Source organism: Pelmatolapia mariae, linkage group LG1, assembly GCF_036321145.2.
Source record: "Pelmatolapia mariae isolate MD_Pm_ZW linkage group LG1, Pm_UMD_F_2, whole genome shotgun sequence".
Taxonomy (NCBI): domain Eukaryota; kingdom Metazoa; phylum Chordata; class Actinopteri; order Cichliformes; family Cichlidae; genus Pelmatolapia; species Pelmatolapia mariae.
In genome coordinates this window covers 17134138-17157211 of record NC_086227.1, presented here as the reverse complement: position 1 = coordinate 17157211, position 23074 = coordinate 17134138, and the positions used below count along the sequence as shown (strand labels likewise).

General features: G+C 42.0%; 1 protein-coding gene across 2 annotated transcripts in view; it reads left to right on the top strand.

Moving 5' to 3' along the window:
• The first annotated feature begins 711 nt into the window (after positions 1 to 711).
• Positions 712 to 23074, top strand: part of rasa3 (RAS p21 protein activator 3) — a 41931-nt gene continuing 19568 nt past the window's right edge. For both annotated transcript variants that reach the window (XM_063474200.1, XM_063474192.1), the window contains exons 1-4: positions 712 to 937; positions 15216 to 15333; positions 17092 to 17195; positions 20769 to 20863. In XM_063474200.1, the coding sequence (XP_063330270.1) occupies positions 883 to 937; positions 15216 to 15333; positions 17092 to 17195; positions 20769 to 20863 (372 nt within the window). In that variant the 5' untranslated portion in view covers positions 712 to 882. The remainder of the gene's footprint in view (positions 938 to 15215; positions 15334 to 17091; positions 17196 to 20768; positions 20864 to 23074) is intronic.

The following is a 23074-nucleotide window of genomic DNA, read 5'->3' as shown; positions in this document are numbered from 1 at the left end:
TTGCAGCACAGACAGCAACAAACAGAGTTAGTTTTGTTTTGCTCTTTTATTCCCTTTGTTTTTTCTTCTTTGTGTGTTCCACATAAAATATAGCCAAGAACTCATTAGAATTAGAATTTAAGTTGAAATAAAGCTTATATTCCCTTGCATTAATTTATTTGTATTGCTCTATGGATATGACAAAAATAGCTTCCAGAGGAGCCGCTTTTTTCTTTCATACTTTTAGTACATTTTAATACCTGTACCTTTTCACTTTTACTTGAGTAAAGAAGTCGAATCAGCACTTCAGTTTTCACCATACTCACCATACTTTTACTTGAGTGAGTACAATATGAAAAATAATTTTAAATCACAGCTCATGGCCTCAGATGGTGTCATCTGTGGGCAACTGCTGAAATGTAAACATGATAAATGTAATAATAATAAATAAAACTCTTTGGGACATGTGAGATTAACTTGATGCAAGGCAGTGTGATATTTTCCCTTTAAGACCTTATTCCAAAGAAGGAATATGTCCTATTCAAATTTATTGTAAATATTATTTTACATGTAAACTTTAAAGCTTTTGTATACAGCACAGTTTTCGTGGTGAAACCGCTTCCGCTGCGCTTACATCGCCCGGCACTGTTCACCCAGCATATACTAGTGGGCGGAGCCGTATAAACCACACCCCCTCTAGCGCGGCTGCTGCTGCTGCTGTTGGTCTGAGGTTGAGTCCGCTTGTTAGAGCTGAGCCAGCCAGCAGCCGGAGCGCGATCGCCGTCTGGGGAGCATAGATGTGCAAAACCCCTGGAATATCCGTGCGCTGGAGAGGCCAGAACCGACCACCGTGGAGGACCGTCTTCATTTAGTCGTCATAAAGGAAAGTGCCACGGCGAAAGCATGGCGGTAGAAGAGGAAGGTCTCCGGGTTTTCCAAAGCGTTAAAATAAAAATAGGTAAGAGAAAAAAAATCCCTACCCCCAGCCTGAGCGCCTCAATGGATGGCCCCGTATTCACGGGTGAAGCAGGCAGGCAGTGAGGGGCTGGAGGCTGTAGGGACTCGGATCTGTGTTGTTCAGCCTGGTATTGTAATTCAAATCACAAGCTTTTTCCTCCCAGCGCACAGACCGGGACCGCTAATTACAAAAATGAAAATGTTAAGGGGGGGAAATTTCCAGAGATCCAAAGCTTTGGGGGATATTGTGGGAATTTGGCAGCTGGCATTTGGACCCAGATCATGTGCGTTTGATAGAAGTCTCCACATGCGGACTTGAACCGATTAGAAGCAAGCTGTGCGGCTGCACACCAAACATCCGGCTGTTTTTATTAGTATTATTGTTATTAATAATAATAATAATAATAATAATAGTATTATGTATCTCAGATAAAGTAAGCCTTGATTTCGCCTAAGCTGCAGCCGGCCAGTCATGTTGTTGCACCCCTCCTCCCCTTATCCCTGCTTTCTCTGCACTCGCCCCCTTCCAAAAAGCTTTATGCATGACTGTCTAGCTATTGATTGTTAGCCCAGATTTCTATATTTAGAATTGTAGCTAGTCTCCAGTGGGTAACCCCGGTTTCTAGGAGGTATGTGGTGCATGCATATCTTGTGAATGGAGCCATGAGGACTCGTGCAGTGGGTGCTTTATTGAAGAAGACAGTATCCTAATGCAATTGTCTAACTGTAATATAGTAGTAACTGCATGTAAGCCCGCATATATCAAGCGCAAGAATTGATAATACCGGCTATAACAACAGGACTGCTGAGAGCTTTTCATGCTTTCATTTTTATTACTCTTTAATTGTTTGTGCAAAACAGTCTTATATGTGTACTCGCTCTTTTTTTTTTTTTTTTTTTTTTTGTTAATGAATCTGCGGGACTGTTGCTAACTTTGGAAAATACTTAAACAATATACTGGATTTGCAAAGCAAGTTTTGAATACACGTTTCAGGTGTCATCAGAGGGAACACTGTGACGTTTGTTTTGCGAGGGGAAGTGGTCCAAAATGCCACAGCAGTCTGACCTGTTTGACAGCATGTTCACATGTTTGCCTTTTTAACATCAAACCACAGGGAGCAGACAATCATTTCCTCTGTGTGCCCTAACTGTTATCACGGGTCCTTTTCACTGACATCTGGCACCCAGTTCATCCCGTCTGTGCTGTCCACTTTGTTTTGACTCCAAACATGCAACAGAAGGGATGAACAGGGATGAAGGAGGGGTGGGGGGGATAAAATTTTACAATAAACACACATACAAGCTGTGTGCCAGCCAGTATTTCTGGGCACAAAACTCTCCGGTTGTCAGCTTCTCAGTTGAAGTTAGGCTTTGTTTCCAAGCTTCTTACCTCCAGGTGAGTTCCCAGGAGAAAGTTGGAGAAAGAACCTGAGTCAAGTTTATGAAGTACTCCCAGTGAGATACTATGCTCAGACTCAAGGGAGAGTTGGAATATTTAAATTACTATGGTCTCATTAGTTTGCTGCACTTTCTGAATGAGTGTTCAGCCGGCCAGCAGCTTTGAGTTCCTGTTCAGGAAAACCGAATGACTGGAGCAACTCTTCCCGTCACAGATGTCTTTCCTAGATATACGTCTGCTTACAGCTCATGCAAGAAAAAAAAGAAGTGGAGGACTCATATCCTTTATTTTAAGAAAAGAAAACTGTTACCAGTTAGAGTCCAGACCTGAATGTACCTTTAGTATTGAAATAAATGCAGACACATGACAGCTGTGAGTGTCATACACAAACATGTTGTATTTTATTACTGAAGAACTACTTAGGCATTAATATTAATGTCTAGTCAGCATTTCACTGTTAGCTGGTTTCATAAAAGCCAGTATAATATGAGCTTTCTTTTAGACATACCGATATTTGGCGATTTAAAAATCCGATATCCTGATATATCGGACGATATTTTTCTTTATTTTTCAGACACAAAGCAAAAACAGATTCTCCTAGATTTTGTTATGTATAGTTATTTGTTTAAATATTTAAACTTTGCCTGACTCTCCTCAGATCAGCTGGTTGTTGTTTGTAGCATTCCAAAGTCAATTGTTCCTAACAGGGAAGTTGCAGAGCTCCCCCTGGTGGACAAACCACGCTGTCACTGGTAACATAGTCAAAGGGTGTTTCTCCTGGCTATTTTTTTTAAACTTTTGTAAATGTTAGCACTGCTGCATAGACAAATATCGGATGATATTGATACACACTCGCTACACTCTAGGTTTTTTGACTGTTTGTTGGACATCTTGTTGGACTGGAAGTTACTGGATATTTTTCACGGTTTTTCTGAAATATAATGTGTTTATTATGGATTTACATGTGCCATTTGCCTATGCCTTTTTATATACCAAACTGCTCTCTAAACCTTAATTGAGAAAATAAAGCAGAAATTAACACATAAAAATAATATTAGTTGGAAGTTGTATTACATCGGCTTGCAAAATGTATTCCATCGGAGGTGTAAAGTGTATGTAATCTAAAGTGAAGCTGTGTTACCCTGTAAACTTTTGCCAGTGAGGCATGATTACTGACACTCATGAGGAACATTTGCTGTGCGTTTTCATCACTTCCGAGCACTGACCCAATGTTTCCTTCGTCCTTTTTCTTCTGTGTCATCAAACAGTGATGACAGTGGAGTTTATACTTTGTTGTTGCCTAGCAGCAGTCATACTTGTCATCAGTACGATTCCCATGGCGCTCTGCTCCCAGTAATGTCTGTGTAACGCTTGCATCACATTGTTTTCATCAAAGTCTTCTCCTTTGGCGTGAGAAGACATTTTGCTGATGACTCAGAGCTGAAAATCTGCCACATAGTTGAAGACGAGAGGCAGCGGGGGAGAAAGAAGGACTTATTATTGTAACGCTGTTCCAGGTGATGACTCGTCTCAGTTTCCTGGAGGAACACGCGAATGTCGGAAACTGAACGGGGCTACTGGGCCCGAGTCCGTACTGTCTGGGGAAAGGCAGGAAATAGGAAGCTGCCCCCAAATGTCTTCCTGATTGGCTGGACTAGACTACAAAAGAATTGTGTTTTTTCCTGCATGGCAACAAGCTAATACAAAGCAGATGTAGTGAGATGCAGGGAGAAAGGGACAGAGGTGGTGTCTCACGTACAGGAGCAGGCTGCGCTCCGTCTGTCGGCGGCTGTGTCTGTGTCGGCGCTCGGAGAGATGGGAACTCTCAGTGGCACAGCTGGAGTTGGGACTTTGCACTAATTAACAACAACATATGTGCATTTGGCCTCTCTGTTGCTGCTAGGAACATAATCTGACAAACACTGTGCAAAACACACTGAAACAATATCTGGGCTCAAATTACTGCGCACGCCTTTGAAGAAATAAATAAGAATATAATCTTAATCCTGGCTGCAGGCATGTTAAGACATTACACGCTCAAACCCACAAAACTTAAAGGTCACTTGTATTGTTTTTAAACACTAGTGGCGCTCTAGAGCAGTGGGGTTTTTGTTTATTTTCCTTTTTTTGATTTGTTCCATGCATCATGACCCAGAAACAAAGACGTTAACATGCAGGCAGCGCACGTCGGGCTGAATGAACATAAGAATGCACAAAAGCCGCAAAGAAATAAACTTACTGCCTCCAAAGATGGAAGTGAACCGCGATATGAAATATTGAAAATGTATTTTAAGAAAGGAATGCACTCCATGGGTCAGTTAGACCTTGAAGTTGTTGAGGCTCAGGCATGACGTCCTCTTGTTTGTTTGTACTTTTGCCGTGTTTTTACACAGTGCAATTGGACCGACCTACTGATTTGACTCATTTGGAAGTTTGCATTCCTGCGTACACCTCTGACAGCTTCATCAGGGAAAGTTATCAACATAGCCAATAACAATTTACAATCTACACAATAAGTAAAGCGTTGGAAGAAGCTTATGCAAAAATACTCTGTAAGAAAATATGGAATAACAATCCTTGAAAGTGTGACAGATTGTTTGTGGCCTTTTTTTGAGCACTGCCAAAATTCTCCCTGAGTGTGTGTTTTACAGGAACCTGCCGTGTAAGATGCCACAACATGCTGACATTCAGTAAGCTTTTAATAATGAAAATGGAGTTACCTACAAAGGACAAACAGAAAAAAAGAGACTGGGAGTCCCGGCTGAAGCAAACAAAAGAGGAAGAAACCCATGAAGTGACCACACAATGGGTCCCCTAAACAAACAAAACTGAAAACAGTAGCGCCGGTAACTCCCAACTCAACCTATAGCTGACAAACAAAGCTGTAAAAGCAGCAGAAAAAAACCAGCCGGTGCTGATGGAGGTGAGGCGGAAGGAACGAGGGACCGAGATGCCGGTTGGCGACGTTTTTATTCATTGGCGAGCCTTCAGCAGCCAAGCAGCGCTAAGAATAAATCAGACAATTGAGAGAGCAGGTTAACGAGGGTGACAATAAAAACACAACAAGACGATTACTCGACCACCACGCCGGGGTCATGCGTAACAGTCATTAACGGTTATGTGGAGCTGGTTCCCATCACCTGATAAATATCTGTCTCCTCAGCTGTTCAGTGCTTCCTGTACTCATCAGCTAATACTAATTTGCATGCTTATCAGTGCTGGGTGGGTTATGGGGTGTATAGGATTAGCTGAAAACCACCAAGACATTGCTAATAGCACTGAATCAAAACACAAAAATTCTTGCTGGGGGTTACAGTAAGTATTTAGGTCACATACAGGATGCATGGTTTGCAAATGCACCCACTTTACAGCCCACTTTAATCTTAAGTAGGCCGAACCAGGGAGCCTCCCCTTTCTGTCACTGTACAGTTTATCTGCATATTTAATCCCTTTTTTCCTTATAATTATCAGTATGTCGTTTTTAAATAAATGAGAGTAATCTGTCAGCTCGACCCGTTTGGGCTTAAATTGTAAGAAATAAAAGTGTAAAAGATTTTTTTTACTGCGGAACTATTGTAAAAATTTCTAAAGTACACTGTGAAATAACAGGAACTACACTGTCATTTATCTGTTTATCTAATAATTAATTACTTTGGTGTAGTATGGCCATGGGAGAGGTCTTTATCAGTCGGAGAAGCTGTAAAAGTGTAAAAGCTATGCCCTCCTTCACATTTTCCAAAGCAGTCCAACAGCCTGGATTGGAGTCTTTTCCGGGCCGATTCTGGCCCCCAGGCCTTACGTTTGACATCCCTGGTTTAAACGCTTTCACGGTGCGGTCATTGGCTGATTGTGCCATAGTGCAAGTCACCGGTTTGGTCTGGAATCGATTCTCCGCATAAGCTGCGCACCCTGAACTGTTTTCATAGGCTTGATGTTGGTTGGCACAGAACTGTTGTGTTACTGCTTAATGGCGCCGTAACAATACAAGTGTGATTTTTGGAAGAAGTGGAAAAAAGAAAAAAAAAACATAGTGAAAGAAACTGCACGGAGTCTGGAGGAGAAAAAGCGGTGGCGGTCCAGGAAACAGGAGTGCGCGGCTGACTTCAAGAGGTTCAGGCTGGGAGGGAGAATTTGGTTGGGAGTGACAGAGCGTCCCTCCCCTCCCTTCGCTTTGCCTTTCTCTTGACAGGTGGCCAACAGAGTTTCCCAAACTTCATTCTGTCCAGACTGAATGGGAGATGCAGAGTGACTGGTGGCTGCGTGAGGAAGGGAGGGGTCAGAAACAGTTCATGTGCGTGCAGCGTTGAAATCTGATTTAGTTTAATGGAAGTAACAAGATCAGTTTGGTGCTGTTATTACATTATATTCATCTACAGTAGATGCTTAATACACTGCATAAGCACAGTCCGCCATTTTGTCCTAGAAGGTGAGGTGTGTTGGAAAAAAGTTTGCTGCTGTAAACGTGTGTGTTGACCTGTTCAGATGCAGACAGTGTAGGTGGCTTTAGGCTGGTGGAATAATCCGGTTTGTAATGTGTCCTCCATGGGAAAACAGAACGGGGAATAATGTGGAAGTATTGCCGTAGGCCCCGCATGCAGGGTCAGCACGGGTAAATAGAGGTCTGGAGAGCACGGCTCCTCCCGTGTGTCCTTCAGATGCCTCGTGGAACTGGAAGATCTCTACCAACTGGCAGTGACTTAAGCGTGAAAGCGTTTAGTGGACAGAGAAACTCCCGTGTCACAGAGTGTCAGGAGACGTTACCGCGTTGGTCCTCTTGTCACGACTTTCATGTGAAGTTGAACTTGTGTGGCAGGCGTCTGCACACACGCTGATTAAATCTGGTTTTGCAACAGCGTTTTCCTCCTCTGGCAACACCGGCAATGTCAACTTGCCACATGCGGGGACGTACACCCAACTCGCTCTCCCTTCCTGCGCTTGCAAAAGATAACGTATCTTTGTGTTTGCCAAGCCTGTTTGTGAGTCTGCGTGTGTGGAAAAATAACGGGTGGGAGGGTAAGCGCTCGTTTTACACTGTTTAATTGCTTTTTTTCTAGAAGTCATAAAAACAAACACAGAGATTTCTAAGAATTATGTGAACGGATAAAAAGCCCGGAGGCAGAGTTGAGGTTAAACTGACCAGAACGTAAAGGAAATAAAGAGCAGTGAAAGCAGCTCTCTGCAGCAGCTACACGCCGACGTGACACCGCGGCCACATCACGAATGAACGCACCAGGTCTCTGATCGGAGCTTAATTTAAGCCTAACTGTCCCTGCACAGTTGTGTGTGTGTGTGCATGTTTGTAGTTGTGTATTTTTGTTTCGCTCAAGTTTTCCATTGAGACTTACGAATCTGTGTAACCATTAGCTCTGTGCAGTGGCAGAAAGAGATTGGGTTTGATCAGTAACTGAATCCTGGTTTATCACACAGTCTGTGCTGTGCAGCCTTTAACCATAAACTCCCTTTGTTTTCCATGCTGTTCCATGCATGCTCCTCCAGCAGCTGTTCTGGTTGGGTGGAAACTTCAGGATAAGACAGCTCAGCTGGTTTCATGGGAGGCAGCGTGTGATAAGCTGCAGTGCGTTTGAAAGCACCTCGAAGCGTCTTTGCAAACCTAAAGAAGTGCAGTTCCTAGTGTGGTACAGTCATCCAGTGGACAGTTCAATTCACACTAATCGTCTCATTCATGATTTAAACGTTCATTTCCACACCTATGATTCCTGGTTTGGAAATACTTATTTATCTTATACTGGGCTTTGGCACAGCTCTTTAGTCCATCTGTCTGAAACAAGTACTCCCAGCCCCCTTGCAGCTCCCTTTAAGGCAGGCTTGTGATTGGCTGCCCCTCACAAATGGATGGTTCAGGGTGCACTTGGCGACAGTGTGAAAGAAAAACTCCCTTCAAACAGGAAGAACTCTCTGACAGAACCGGGAATTCTCAGTTTTTCATTAGAACCGCCTCATGTCTTCTCCTGATGTTACATAATAAACCCTATGATGCAAATATCTGTGTGGACCTCAGAGCCAGCAGTTCGTGCGATCGAGTTTTTCTTGCAGAACACTTTTTTTTTCTTAAAAGTCTGGATGTCCAGGTGACGTCGAGACATGAGCTCAACAGCGGCTCAACCTTAATTTAGGAGTTATTTTTCAACCATGACTGGATGTTGACAAAAGATGGCCAGCCGAGAGTTATTCATCGTCGATATCCCAGAGAATATTATTTTAATGTTTTCACGCAGATAAAACGACACTTTCGGAGCCATACATGTGGCTACAGCCGAGTGTGAAACAAGTGGATCCGTTATATGGTTTAGTGAAACTTTCGCATGACACCCTCAGCCCACGTAGGCTTAAAAAGTGGCCGTTCTTATCTACCACACCCCTTGTAACATCCTCTACCTGAAGCTGATTCTTCAAGTGTGATTTCCATGCTTAGATGAAAGTAAATCTCTCTGCAGCAGTGCTGACTTATAACAGCCCCCTCCTTTTGTAAAAACCTCAGAGTGGGTGAGGTTTCAGCAGTGCAAAGAAACTGGTGGGGCGGAAGCACAAGCACGAAACGGCTGTCTTAAAAGGTTAACAGGTTTTCACTGATTGTGGGTTTCAGGATGCGCTGGTGCAGGTTCGTGGCGGTAATTGTGGCTACCTGTTGTTGACTGTGTGGCTTATTTCTGACTGCACTGTAATCTGCTCCTGGGCCGTGTTTATTCTCTGAACTGGGCGTACTGATTAGTGCTCACCTTGGACGGTTATAGCTAAAGCACAGATGCAGTTTTAGAGAAGATTGCTTATTCTCTTTGTCACGCGTGAATAGGACTTCCAGGCAGCTGGACATCACATGAGGTCATTCTCCCAGTGTGCAGAATGACTTCACAGCTCAGGACCACTTTGAGGTTAACTTTGAAAGACGCGGTCAGCATTGGAGTTGCGCTGTGCCAAGTGTCGGGCCTCGTTCGTGCCGAACTGTCCCACCCCCAACTGTTGCTTTAACCTCTGTCGTTGAAAGTGCAAAGTCATAGAGTGAGCATTTTTATAGGGCAAATTATTAATCAGATACTAAAAAAGTTGATTGGGAGATTAACTGATGCTAAAAATACATGTGGGCTGTGCTTCTGGTTTCAATGATAAAGCAATATTTCCTGCAAGAACAAAGTGCCAGCTGTGGAGATCCACCAAAAAGGCCTGCGTACGTGTGTGTGTGTATGTGTGTGTGTGGGTGGGCGGGCGTAATGATTTTATGTTTAGTCAGAAAAGACTGTAATGTCTTACAGTTTGGTTTCAGTTCTCGTTTTGACTCTCTACCCAGAAGCATCAAAGGAACTGAGCGGAGACAGAGGGATAATATAAATGAGTTTCACTCCTTTCCATTCTCACGGTGTCTCTCTCCGTCTTACACACACACACACACACACACACACACTCTCAGGGGTAACTGGGTTGTTCGCCGCTTTTAAACTTCGCCTTGGATCCAGTTGAAATTCCTTTCTCCTCATCTCATTTCCTGTTGTCGCTCTCTCCAAAGCTAACCGCTCTCCAGTTTTCTATCTGGCTGACTTCTCTCTCTCTCTCTTTCTGCAGTCTTCCTCGTCTCTCCCCCTTGATTGAGTACACTGCTTGTATTTTTCTCAGTAACAACCCTCCACCCCCCCACCCTTCCTTTTCTTAAAGCCTGCGTTTCCCAGGCCTGCTACTTGAGCCCACGGCGACTCAAAGCATTCGCGCCTGTGTATCCTCGAATGTGTTCGTGTCAGAGGGGATTAGAATAACGAGCCGAGCGGTGCGTCTGTAACTGTACGCCACAGCGTGGCCGACTGAAACCGGTCGACAGAAGGAGAAAGCCGAACATTCGCTGCATCCATCGCGTTGGCTTCGCCGGCTTCCGTTTCCTCATTTCTTCCGTTGTTTTTTTTTTTTTTCTTTCCTCTGCAGGGATGTAAGGTTTCTTTTTAAGTGTCTTATTCGGCGGTTCACTCTTCCCCTGTCATCTCAGCTCAGTGCCTCCCCCTGTTTTGCGTGCACACAGAAACACGTGCAAAGTGTGTGTGTGTTTGCTTGTTTTGCTCAGATACTAGGGCAGGATATTCTCCAAGGGCAGCTGCGGTGATGCTTGATGAAAAGAAAACAAAAACTGCTGTTGTTGTTGGTTTTCTTTCCATATTTTCTGCTTATTATGAATCGCGAGAGAACACACACACACACAGCTCTGGAGAAGTTGAAAAATGAACAGATGAAAAAAAAAAGGAAGCAGTATGAGATGTAGGGAAAGTGAAATCAGGTTAAAGTTTATCTTGAAAGGGAAAACGAAAGCAGGCGTGAAAGACAAGTCCTGCACTGATAAAAACGCAAACAAAGGAGGCTTCAGACCAAAAGAGTAAAGGGATAAAAGGAAGAAAATGATAGGCAGGCTGAGGCGGTGGATTACAGACTCTGGTTTTATAATAAAGTCTTTAATCTAACTTGATGAATGGCAGGTTACTGAAGAGGCTTATCTTTTCTTTTGTAACAGGCTCACTCACTCGCCATCAAACATATACACACAAATATCTAAAAGTGGAGTTTGTATGCTCCACTCTCAGGCTGACAAACTCTCCTGGTCATCATCCAGATAAATAAAACGGCCCATCGCTTCTTCCTCTCCTGAACAGGAAACTGTCACACTGTACATCTAATTGTGGTAAAGACAGATGGTTTGGCATATTTACTACAGATCATGTCGTCTTTATAGAGCATACGATCATTTTCTGAGCATTCAGGCAGCAGCCAGTTTCATTTAGTTCCTCAGTAAAGCACAGCATGGAAACACTGTGATCCTTTATTGTAGCTGCCTTTATTTTAGCTTGTAAATTGCACAGTAACGCAGCTGGAAGCAGTAACTATTCTGATGTGCTTACAGGCACTCGAGCACAGTGTATTCAGGCTGTTCAGTATGCAAGTTAGTCCAGGCCGAAGGTGGGAAATCAAGAAGATTCTTCTTCAAGCTTGATTCTGATGTTGTGTGTTTGCTTGCTTGCACAGTGTTAAGTATCGAGATGTTGAAGTCGAGTGACCGCTAATCATGAGATGCTAGGTTTGGACATTATGGGTGTGTGACAGCGTAGGATCAGGTGATAAAAGCACCAGTCACAAAGGGATAGAGACTGGTTCGCGACCATCTGACAAACAGTTGGGGAGTGTTTGCTGGAGGTTGGAGGAAGTTGCTCTGAAGTCGATTGCTCAAGCTCCTGCCACAGAGGCCTGGAGACTGGTCGTTGTTCCCTGGCAACCACAGGTTGCTGGGTAAAAATGTGTATCTCCTGTTGGGGAAAACCTCAGATTGCTTTGTTCACTAGTGGATTGTCGTGGTTGTCGTGTTTTTCATGGAAGACCATGAATGAGCCAAGACCCAGAACTGTAGTGAAACTGCCAGTTCACTTTCAAAGTAGAAGTTGTGCCTTGTGAAGCATGTTGAATTTTGCATCGAGGCACACCTTTTTACTTTGAAGCAAGGTCTTCTCAGTTTCAGGTTTGCAACACAGTTTTTCAAATCATGCTACTGCTTGGCTAGTAGTTAGTGAGCGTTTGCAGACAAGCCAGCATCTTCCATGTAAACTATGGGTGACTGTGACAATCTGCTAGTGACTACCCTCACTGTGACCGATTTCTCTCAGCAGCCACTCGCTAACCAGTCCAGGAGTGGACGCTTTTTTCCTAGCGACTGGTGGTTGTATCATGTTTAATGTGACAGGCCGCACCTCAGGAATGTGTAGGCGCTACTAATGAATCAGGGTCTGGAAAATGAAGCCAATGTGCAGGTAGCTAAGCTTGCAAATTCTAGAATCACCACTTTAGACTGGCTCCAACTTTCATTGGAGTATTACCAAAGTGAAGCTAGTAAGCTTAGTAAGCTAGCTAGCTAGCTAAAGTGCGTCGAAAACAGTTTTTTGTACCAACCTAAAAAAATGTGTGTTTTCACACTAAAATATTATTAACTCACTTTTGGTGCCAGCTTCAGATGGCTGTCTGAGGAACACTTCCAACTTGCCTTCATTTAATTAAATTCAGTTCAGTTTAGTTTTAGTTACATAGCGCCAAATCACAACAGCTGCGTTTAGAGGCTTCAACAATCACCTGACCTGAATATGTGCAGGAGATACGACACATTGGCAGTCGTAGAACTATATTCTTTATGTTGAACTCACAGGTGTCAACACCCCTATTATGCTGTTTCTAATTTGCATGAACATTAAACCCTATTCTAAATAACTTGAACGCACAAATGATTAAGTTTTGTGTTTTTGTCTAATGTTGCCAGATTGTCTACATCCACATATTACAAATAGTTGAAAGTGGATGAAATATCTTTGCTGGTTTAGCTGCTGTGGGACGATTTCAGTTCTCCACTTACTGCATCATTTTGATTAAAATGGTTGTTACCCACCATCTAGCGCGGGAAAGAGGCGCTGTTAGATGACTTTGCACAGTCTGTTTACAAAGTGCAACACTTAGATACTGCAAAAACATGCAATTTGGGCAAAGTAGTGTCACCAAAATCATTTTGCACATCCTGTCGGTTATTGTGGGAACTTAAAAATAAAAATGAGACTTTCCCCTGTTTAAAAATATGTTACCCTGTTTAATCAAAATGTCTTTACACGTCTATTCTCACATTAATACTACATTTTTAAGGGGGGAAAAGGACCATAGCCTTATATGATCTAAGTTGTAATTATAATATATATATTGATATATTGAGTCATCTATGTAAAGTTACTAACTTTACTGTAAAAAAAAACCCAACACTGTTTACAAGCTACTTGTAAGACCTCATGATTTGAAACTTTTAACCCCTTGAACTATCTCAAGACTGATTTTTTTAAAAATAGATTTAATCTGCGCTGGTTTTGTTTTTGTTTTTACTAAGTTGAGCCATTAAACACACTTGCACGCATTAAGCACTCTCACTGGGAACGCTGTGGTAATCCCATGATGTTTCTGGTCACCAGGATGAGTGCAATCTGCAATCTTACAGTTCGTGAATGAAAGCGGGTGGAAAACGGAGATTGGAGAGAATTCGGGTGGTCGGGGTGAATGAGGAGGATTACGGGACGGAGATAAAGTAAATATGAGAAAATAAATGAGAGCTGCAGAAGCAAGGGAGCTCTAATAGCAGTAGGAAGTAAAGGGATAAAGACAGAGATAAGAGTCGGTTACATCATCTTGAAAGGCAGATGGAGCTGTATAGTTTGCATCAACACGTCAAAGCGGTGCCGCGTGTGTCCTGTTCCAGAGCTCAGGTGTCGTCTTAATTTGTGAATGAATGTTGTTATTGTGAATTGTTGAGTAATGATTCACGCAGTGCACCGTGTCATATTACAGACCCCACAGGGTGCACTTCACGTCTTTCTTTGTCTCAGCGAGGGTTTAAGGTTTATCCAGCATCACGGACTGAAAGTGGAGGCACCAGATCGTATCTTGCTTGCAGCTGGCTGCTTGCCTGCTATCTATTTTACAAAAAACGAGTGGGAGTAACAACAGCGCATTGTGAAAACGCTCAAAGGACACGTCTTGTGTTTTGCATTGTCAGCAAATCATTGATTTGACTGATTGTTTTGAATTTTCCTTGTGGGATTCGTTAAAGGAAATGTGGAACATCTTGCCCCACCTTCCTGGTTCTGTGATAAGATGCGGTTATCGGAAAGTCTTGATTATATAATGCCAGCAGGGGAATTATGTTTTAGTATTTATGGTAGGGCTGATTGAGTGGACCTGGAGTGACAAACAGGAAAAATAATTTGAAGATAGCCGTCTGCTTTGCAGTTTCACGCCCGGCTATTTGGTGTCAAATGTCAACTCTCCCCTCCCCCCTAGGGTCAGCCGCAGGGTCGGAAACCCGGCAGTGGAGATTTCTGGCTTAGTATCTCTGATGTGTTTCCTAGTGCAGTAAGAGTAATCAAAGTTTATATTGTTATGTATCATATGATAGGGCAGTGGTTCCTAACGTGTGGATTCACTCCCAAGATAAATACAAAGTGACGCAGGATGATGGAGGAGTTCCTCATCGGGACTCTAGAAGTCTTTAATAGGATCCTCTTTAAAGGATAAAAACATAAGGAGACATGCTAAATATGAGGTAAGGTAATGTAAAAGGCAGAAATGTGGATAAAGAGAAGTACTGTCTTAAAGAGAAAGTGTCAATTTATCAAATAGCATCACCCGCCCTTTAAACTTATGCTTCTTACTGTGAAGACGTTTTAAAGCCAGAAATAACAGAGCACCGTATGCTAGCAGTGTCAGATAACCACACAGACAATGGAGCGTTACTCAAGCAGACGTTCTCAATGATGGTTAACACTGTGAGTCCCCCCCAGGGTAAAGAGGGTAATGGCTAAAGTGGATGCACGTCTTCATAAATGAGAATAAATTGGCCCTGCGGGACCAGAGTACCACCTCTCCGGTTTGTGTGTTTGTGTGTCTCGGTGGGTGGCTGGATCACATTTTTGTTAAAGGGAGTGCTGACACACATGTTTGACATACAGGAAGTGTCCCACGCAAATTCTTTCATTCACAGATGTGACATCACAGACACAGCACGTGTCGCGCTTTGTTTTCTGAGGCCACGGTTTTATATATCTGCACATAAAAACAGCCGCCCTGGCAGAGCTAAGCTCATTATACATGGTGTCGGATGTGGTTAGGTAATGACAATGAGAGTGCGCGTTGGGACACTGTACCAGCTCAGGACCCCTCCTCCCTCCTTCATACACTCATCTCTAAAACAACAAACTTTACATAATGGTTTTTTTTAATGCTTTCCTAGTTCTTTAATAAATAATGACCTGTAGCCTGAATAAACACATTAATTTTTCCTACTTAATATGCCTGCTTTGTTCTTTTCATTGTGCAGGAGAAGCAAAAAACATCCCTCCGTACCCGGGGCCAAACAAGATGAGGGACTGTTACTGCACAGTCAACCTGGACCAAGAGGAAGTCTTCAGGACCAAGATTGTGGAGAAGTCACTTTGGTACAGGCCCAGCTGTCCATTTTTACTTCTGTCTTTTTAACTTTGCTTCTTAACTTTTTGGTGTGTAGTTACAGAAATATGCAGTTGCGACATTTAAATAATACCTAAAGGCAAAGCTGATCATGAATTTAAACAAAAAGAAGCACCAGAGTGTTAAAAATGGCAGAAAAGGGAAAACGATTGAGGTGTCTCACCTGATGTCAGCATGTCCACCATAGTGGAGATGGTTGAAAGCCAACATGTTTTAAAAGGCACAACTTTTATTTTGAAGGCGAACCGCCTCCATTTCCAGGTTTGCTGCACAGTTTCACTACAGCTCCGAGAGTAGCTGTGCAGTGTCCATCACAAAAGAAATCACAAAAAGTTTTAAGTCAGCTGTTCAGGAAATAACCATTTGTCCCTAGTGACAGTTGTTGCCGGTTGCAGACCAGTCTCCATATCTGTGTGACTTGTTAACTTAAACCTACACTGTCACAATGACTGTTACATATCTAAAATATCAGACGTTTACATGGTTACATGTGGTTAGTGGTGACATGTCTGCAAAACCTCAGTACAGCCGAAAGATGTTTTGACATATATATGACCTATAGTTTGTTCTGGTCTCAACCAGTGGATGAGTTTGTAACCTGTAGCTTTTTCCTGTGGTTTGGTTTCTGTTCACGCAGAGAAAACTCCAAGCCAACCGAAACGCGTCACTACAAACCATGTGAAAACATTCAGTCTGCTTATTGGCCAGATGCATCTAGGGCAGGAGAACAAGATAAAATACAGGAAAGATGTCCTAATATTTGTATTTTTTTGGCATCAGGCTGAGACCATCTGAGTGGGATTACGGTGGTCACATCTTCACATACGACCCACGCCAAGGGAGAAAATGAGCCATCTAAACAGACTAAACCGGTGTTCCTCAGATCAATAAACTACTATTATTTTCACTTTATGATATCTGCGCTGTTGCTCACACTTGAGGGAAAGCTGAGACTAAATCGATGGAGTCAAAATGTACTTAGCCCGCGAGGGCTTTATTTTCATTGTCTCATGTGATTCATTGACAAAATCAATCACTGCTGAACAAGGAAAGGAAAACAAATGTGGTTGTGATGTTTACACAGAGGGGAATGTTACCTTACCCCAACTAAGACCCACCTGTTCAGACAACACTGAAAAATACTTTGGAGGCACGAATAGTTTGCAGATTAACCAACCAGTCCATCGATTAGCTCACTTTAAACTTGATAGGCTGCTTTGTTACTTTCCAAACACGACAGCTTGTGTTTCATAGAATACTTTACATTGAAATATTGCTAGTAAAAGTATTACTTTAAAATATGACGCTGTTTCCAGACAAAGATGAAATAAATGAATTAAAAGGCAGTTATTTGGTGTCGAAGATAATGCAGCACCACTTTAATAGCATGGTTCACAACAGGTTGTAAAGGGGTACAGTGGTACTGAAACCCACTGCATTCACCATAACAAGGAAAACTTGCACACTGTCTTTCTCAGTATGACTTCTCTATCTAAACCAGTAGTTTCTCATGATAATGAAAGCTCCGATCATTTTTTCTTTGAATAACCAAAGCCTTTCATTGCATTCGTGACTTGAATCTGCATTTTGCTATATCTCTTTGTCCAGAACATGTTGCAGACATGTGACCTGAATTTCTTCTCTCAACTTTCAAAATCTCGCCATCTGTGTTAGTCGTGCAGCTTGCTTTATCAGACTGATCACAGTTCCTCTCTTCTCTCCTGCAGTCCGTTCTACGGGGAGGACTTTTACTGCGAGATCCCGCGTAGCTTCAGGCACCTCTCCTTTTACATTTTCGACAGGGATGTCTTCAGAAGGGACTCCAGTATCGGTGAGTAGGCAACTGCTCCGCTCGATAAAAAAACCTCACCGTTTCACCTCTCGCTACGGGCGTTACGATTCTGAAACCAAGGCGAAATTCTGTAGTGTGAAACCCACCCCACCCACCCACCCTTTGCTTCAACTGTTGAGCTCTCTGTCCTCTGTCCCAGAGCAGGCATGCTGAGACAAACCTCAGTGCAGCAGCTCAGTGTATAAGTGTAAACACAGACAAACAAGTTATATGTTGCGTGGGGGGCCATGGTAAATATACTCACCACAGGTTTTTACTGTTCTTACTCAAACCTCCCACTGTTTTTAGGCATTGTCCTGTGATTGGATGTTAAATTGTTAGCTGTATCTGACTAGGCGCTTCCATCATAGGCAGGCAGAGCCAGATAAGTGACAGAGTCACAACTCATGATTTTTACAGGTTTAAATAAACAAAAACAGCTGCATGAGAGCATAATGCAGAAGGATGCAAGCATGGCGGTGGTGTCATTATTCTTTTTGCAAGGGAGTTCGTTTAGGTGGATACACGCACCTGGTGAAACCATTCATTTGTGCTGAGGGTGTAAAATCAAAAGTAGCACCTTAGTGAAGGTCACAGCTGACATTTAGCTGACTTAACCTTTTTCCATGCTCAGCACATCAATGAAAGGGAAACAGCCAGTCAGAGCGGAACAAGAGCGTCCCTCCCACTGATCCAGTCCAGCACCTACCGCAGACTCAACCACGCTTCACTTCCTGTGTTTTGATTTGCAATCGTGGGCGACTGGTCTCTCATTCTTATTTCTACAGAACCATCAATAGGTACCAGTGTGTGTCTCCATGGCAACGTACAGACTCATTGATGTTTCATTGATGTTTTTCCCATGATCCAGGATCTCTCTGTTCTGGGTTGGGACACCTTTTCAAACACCATTAATTACAGCAACAGCTAAGGATGCATTATTTCCTTGTTAAAATGTTATTTTTTTCTGCCCCAAAACAACATTGTTTGGATTCCTTTTCGTCTTGTTGCACAATATAGTCTGGTGAGCTTTATGTTTAATTGAATCTCAGTAGTTTAATAGCCACCTTTGATGATTCAGTTTCAGAAAGAGAGATATTGTGGCTTTCACAATTTGATGCAAGTCAGACTTTTTCAGGAAGAATGAGAAAAAGAAGGAGGGACAGAAAACTCAAAATCTGAAGGATCTTTAGACATCACAGCTTTCACCTGAGGGACATTCTTTAGCCAGCTATTACCCATTAGAGCGCCAAATGGCTAATTAGCATGTTATTACAAAACAAACAGGATGTCAGAAAAGGGGAAGCGGAACTGCGCTGTTACACCCTTATTGCTTTCTGATAACTTTGTGCTTTTATTGCACGCTCACAAGAGACCATTCATATCCACGTTTTGATTCATTTGAATTTGTTCCTGACTTTTAATTCATTTGTGCACACGACCACGATGAGGAGTTTGTCTTATTTTGTAAATCAGCATGTTCTGGAACAAAGACCATAAAATAATCCTGTAAAACTAGAAATAGAGATTGTGTCTTACATGCGTGCAATAGCATTTTGAGTGCTGGATGTAGTAAGAACATGGGTACTCTATTGTTACTAACTACTAACTCTACTGCTGCTATGGTCAGTGGGAAAAAATCTACCGTTGTGGTTAGAAGTTAACATACACTCATCATAGGCATGAATATAATGGCAATTTGGGTTTTTTTTCAAGGTGTAATGATTGTACAGGATACATCAAGAATTGGGAGGACAAGTTTGAATTTATTTTGTATTTTCTCTAATCTACACAGGGTCAAAAGCATACGTACAAGCTCAAAGTAAGACCCTTCCTAATATTCAGTTAAATGTCCCTTAACAAGTTGCACCTCAACCAAACACTTTTGGTAGCCTGGTGTAAGTGTGGCCGGATATTTGAACACGCTTCTTGGCAGAATTAGTAGAGTTCATTGAAATTGGACGTTTTTGTTTTTGTTTTGTTTTGTTTTGTTTTGTTTTGTTTTGTTTTGTTTTGTTGTTTGTTTGTTTGTTTGTTTGTTTGTTTTGGGGGTGGTTGTTTATTTGTTTTGGCAAGGACACAGCTTTTAAGCACAGTCCACAAACTTTTAATATGGTTGAGGTCGGGCTTTTGGAAGGTCATTCCAAAACCCGTTTTAATGTGTGTTTGGAATCATTGTCCTGTTGTAAAACCCACTTGTGTTAATGTTTCAGCTGTTTAGCTGTTAATTTGAGGTGAGGAATTTGGAGATGGATTTTCTTCTTCATTATTTTATCTACTTTGTCCAGTGTACCAGTACCACTGGCAGCTAAACAACACCAGAGTATAATGCTACCACCACCATGCTTGACAGTTGGTACAGTGTTCACCTTTACTCCTCCAAACATACCTCTTGTTATTGTGGCCAAACAGTGTAATCTTTGTCTTGTCTGACCATAAATCTTTTCTCAAGAAGAAATTTGGTTTGTCCATGTGGGCAGATTTTAGTAAATTTTCTTGGTTGGCAACCTCTCAATTCATGGCAATATAAACCTCACTTCACTGGTGTTCCAGACGTTCCCAATTCATGCCAGCCTTCAGCCTTGGTGGTTCCTGGGTTGCTCCAAAGGATACTAACAAATTTCCTCTCATCTGAGGTTGGCAGTTTGGATTTTGTGGTGAAACATCAGAATAACTTGTACTGACATCCAGTTGTTAAACTGATGTTCTTGGAATTTGCACTTGTTTGGAAATTACTCCAAGAGACCTTCCCAATTTGTGTAAATCTTGAGTTCTCCTTAGATCTTCACTGAGTTCCTTGGACATTTCCATTGTTCTCAGCATTGATCAATCCAATGAGTGCTGTCAAACAAATCCTTTATTGCTGGCAAAGACAAACTACCAGCTAAAGTCAAACATGATCATTACAGTTCAAACAAATCGTTAAAAGCCCCAAAATTATCGTGAAACATTCATGCCCACGATTACTGTATGTAAACTTGCGACCACAACTGCATATATACATATATATATATATATATATATATATATATATATATATATATACCATCATATATGTATATGTGTATCTGTATAGTGGGTATGACTGCTTTATCGCAGAACAATGTTTTGGCTACAAATACGTGTCAAAGGTGTGTGTTTGTTTGTGTGGGCGGATGTTTCTATCATTGGGTGTGTCAGTGTGTACTGGTGGGTTTGGATGTGCAGCGTGGTTGTGTGAGGTCTCAAGCACCACACACACAAATGGAAAAATTTCTGTGTGTGTGGGTATGTGTGTTAATGTTTGTGGGTGTTGCAAACCCCTACTCTGACTGATTTCAGAAAAGAAATGACAGGGGTCATTTCCAGGGTACCGAAATGCACGTTGTTGTATTTCTGTGCTAGGTGACTGTGTGCATTAAAAAGCAATTGGCATGTGGTTTTACAGTACATGAGCAGACATGTAAGTATTTGTGTAAGAGTTTGTCAAGCATTCACGATCTACGTCACACTGAAGTACGCAGGCTTTCTGGGATGCATGAAGTGAGTTGTGTTTTTCAGCTCATTTATCTTTGTGTGCTAACATGTGCATAGGCAAGGTTGCCGTGAAGAAAGAGGACCTGCAGAAATATCACGGGAAAGACACCTGGTTCCAGCTACAACCTGTCAGCGCTGACTCAGAGGTGCAGGTCAGTACAAAGGCACACAGACGTACTTTTATAACAAAACTAAGTGTGCACTTTTCATCTCGTCCTCTCTTTTTGTACAGTCTCTAGTTGTTGTTTTTTTCTACAGAGCTAAAGGGTTTTTATATCTCATCTAAAAATGTGTACAGTTAAAATTGAAAGCTGGCATTAAATACTTTTAATGTCAGTCAACATTCAAAGCAAACCTAAACCATAAATCATCACTGGTAAGAGAAACCCTTTATTTGGGTCAGTCTTTTAATAGCATTTCTAATTTCTCCACTTAATGCAAATTTAACAGTTCACAGCATTAATCCCATCACACAGCTGCACAGTCATGTTCCCCTTTTTTCCCCGTACACTGATAAGCTTCTTTGAAAATTTTCACAAAAAAACATCTTACAGTTAAACATAGTGTGAAAAAAGACATTGTATTAGATTATTGTAAGCCCACATTGCTTCATTATGACCCTCCTTTTATTTGTTGGTGCCATTGTTGTTTCGATGTGAGTTTATTCCTTTTGATTTTTAATATAAACTAAACACTTGGTGGCAAACACATTGTCAGGTAGTCTCAAAATCTTAAAGTCTCAAAGTCTTAAAATTTTAACCCAGCACATGAAAGATCCCCAATTCGAGACCAGGTATAGACACAAATCCCTGGTAGGGTTGAATCAGGAAGGGGATGTGGTGTAAAAAATCTGACAAATCAAATATGTAGTTCCTCCTGCTGTGGCGACCACCCCTGTGAATAACAGAGCACCTGAAAGAATAGGCTAGCTGACATTAGCTAGTGCTTGCTAATCAGAATCAATTCTGATTAGCAAGCACTAGCCTTCAATAATGAATACTAGGCTAAGGTCACCTTCTCAACCAGGTGTGCCACAGTGGTACCCCAGCTAATGTTAGCTAACTTTCGCTAACAATACCTTAAGCTAAACTTAGCAAACATGAATTTACATTACTTACCAGTCTTCATTTTATATGTTGATAGCTATAGAGTGCCCCAGCTAATGTTAGCTAACTTTATCTAACACTAGCTGAAGTTTTTTAACATTAGCTGACATTTTCAAACATTAGCCTTCAGTACATGGGTCACCTGATCAACCGGCACCTCAGCTAATATTAGCTGCCTTTAGCCAACATTAGCAGACACTAGTTTTTGATACATGGGTTGCCTGTGAGCTATAGTGGCAAACACTAGCTTAGGTCTGTCCTTAATCTAATATTAATTAGGGTACCTAATATTAAGAACTTGTGTCACTTTCTGTACTCATACAGTAAATCCCCTTTTAATAAGCTCTTTTGTTTAAGGGAAAAAGGCCCTACTTAAAAATCATATTCCTGAAGGTAAGGTACTAAACAGCACTGTTTTGGTACGGAAATACAAGTGTTTTAAATGTACTCATATCAAAACATTTTAAATATTACACCTTCCCTCCACCATGTATAGATGTAGTGCATCTGTGTGTTCGTGTCTGAACTGGGGCAGAACCCAAACAAACAGACTGTGTGTGCACCTGAAACATTTGAGACTGGGGGGTCAAAGTCACCTGTGTCTCTGTGTCTACATAAAAAACATTTGTTCACCTCCAGTAGTTAACGTGCAGCTTTTATAATATTACTCTATGCTCTCCATTTGCCATGAATGAATGAAATTAATGGCTAAATGTCAGCTGATTGACAGATGTGAGAGCTTATGTTTGGACTGCAGGTTTTTGTTTTCATTGACTCATCTTGTATGACAAAGATAAAAGAAGTGTTTGCGGGAAGATTAAAGGACAGCGCTGGGTGAAAGGGTCGTTTTAATGTTCAGTGTAGCACTGTTTGCAGTCTCTCTGTTACCACTGATGTGTCTGTCAGTTGCTTTGTCCTCTTTCCCCTCGTTCACAGCCAGTCGTGGCAGATGACTGCCCCTCTTTGAGCTTGGTTCTGCTGGAGGTTACTTCCTGTTAAAAGGGAGTTTTTCCTTCCCACATTTACCAAGTGCTTGCTCACAGAGGGGTTGTGTGATTGTTGGGGTTTCTTTCGTTTTAATATTGTAGGGTCTTTACCTTGTTGTTATGATATGTACAGATTTCATTTTATAGCACTTGTCCACCATACTTATTTATTACATGTGCAGTATTCTCTACTATTCACTATTCAGCAGTGTCACTCACCCACACACATGCACACACAGAGTGTGAGACACAGTGAACAGTGAACAGTAAC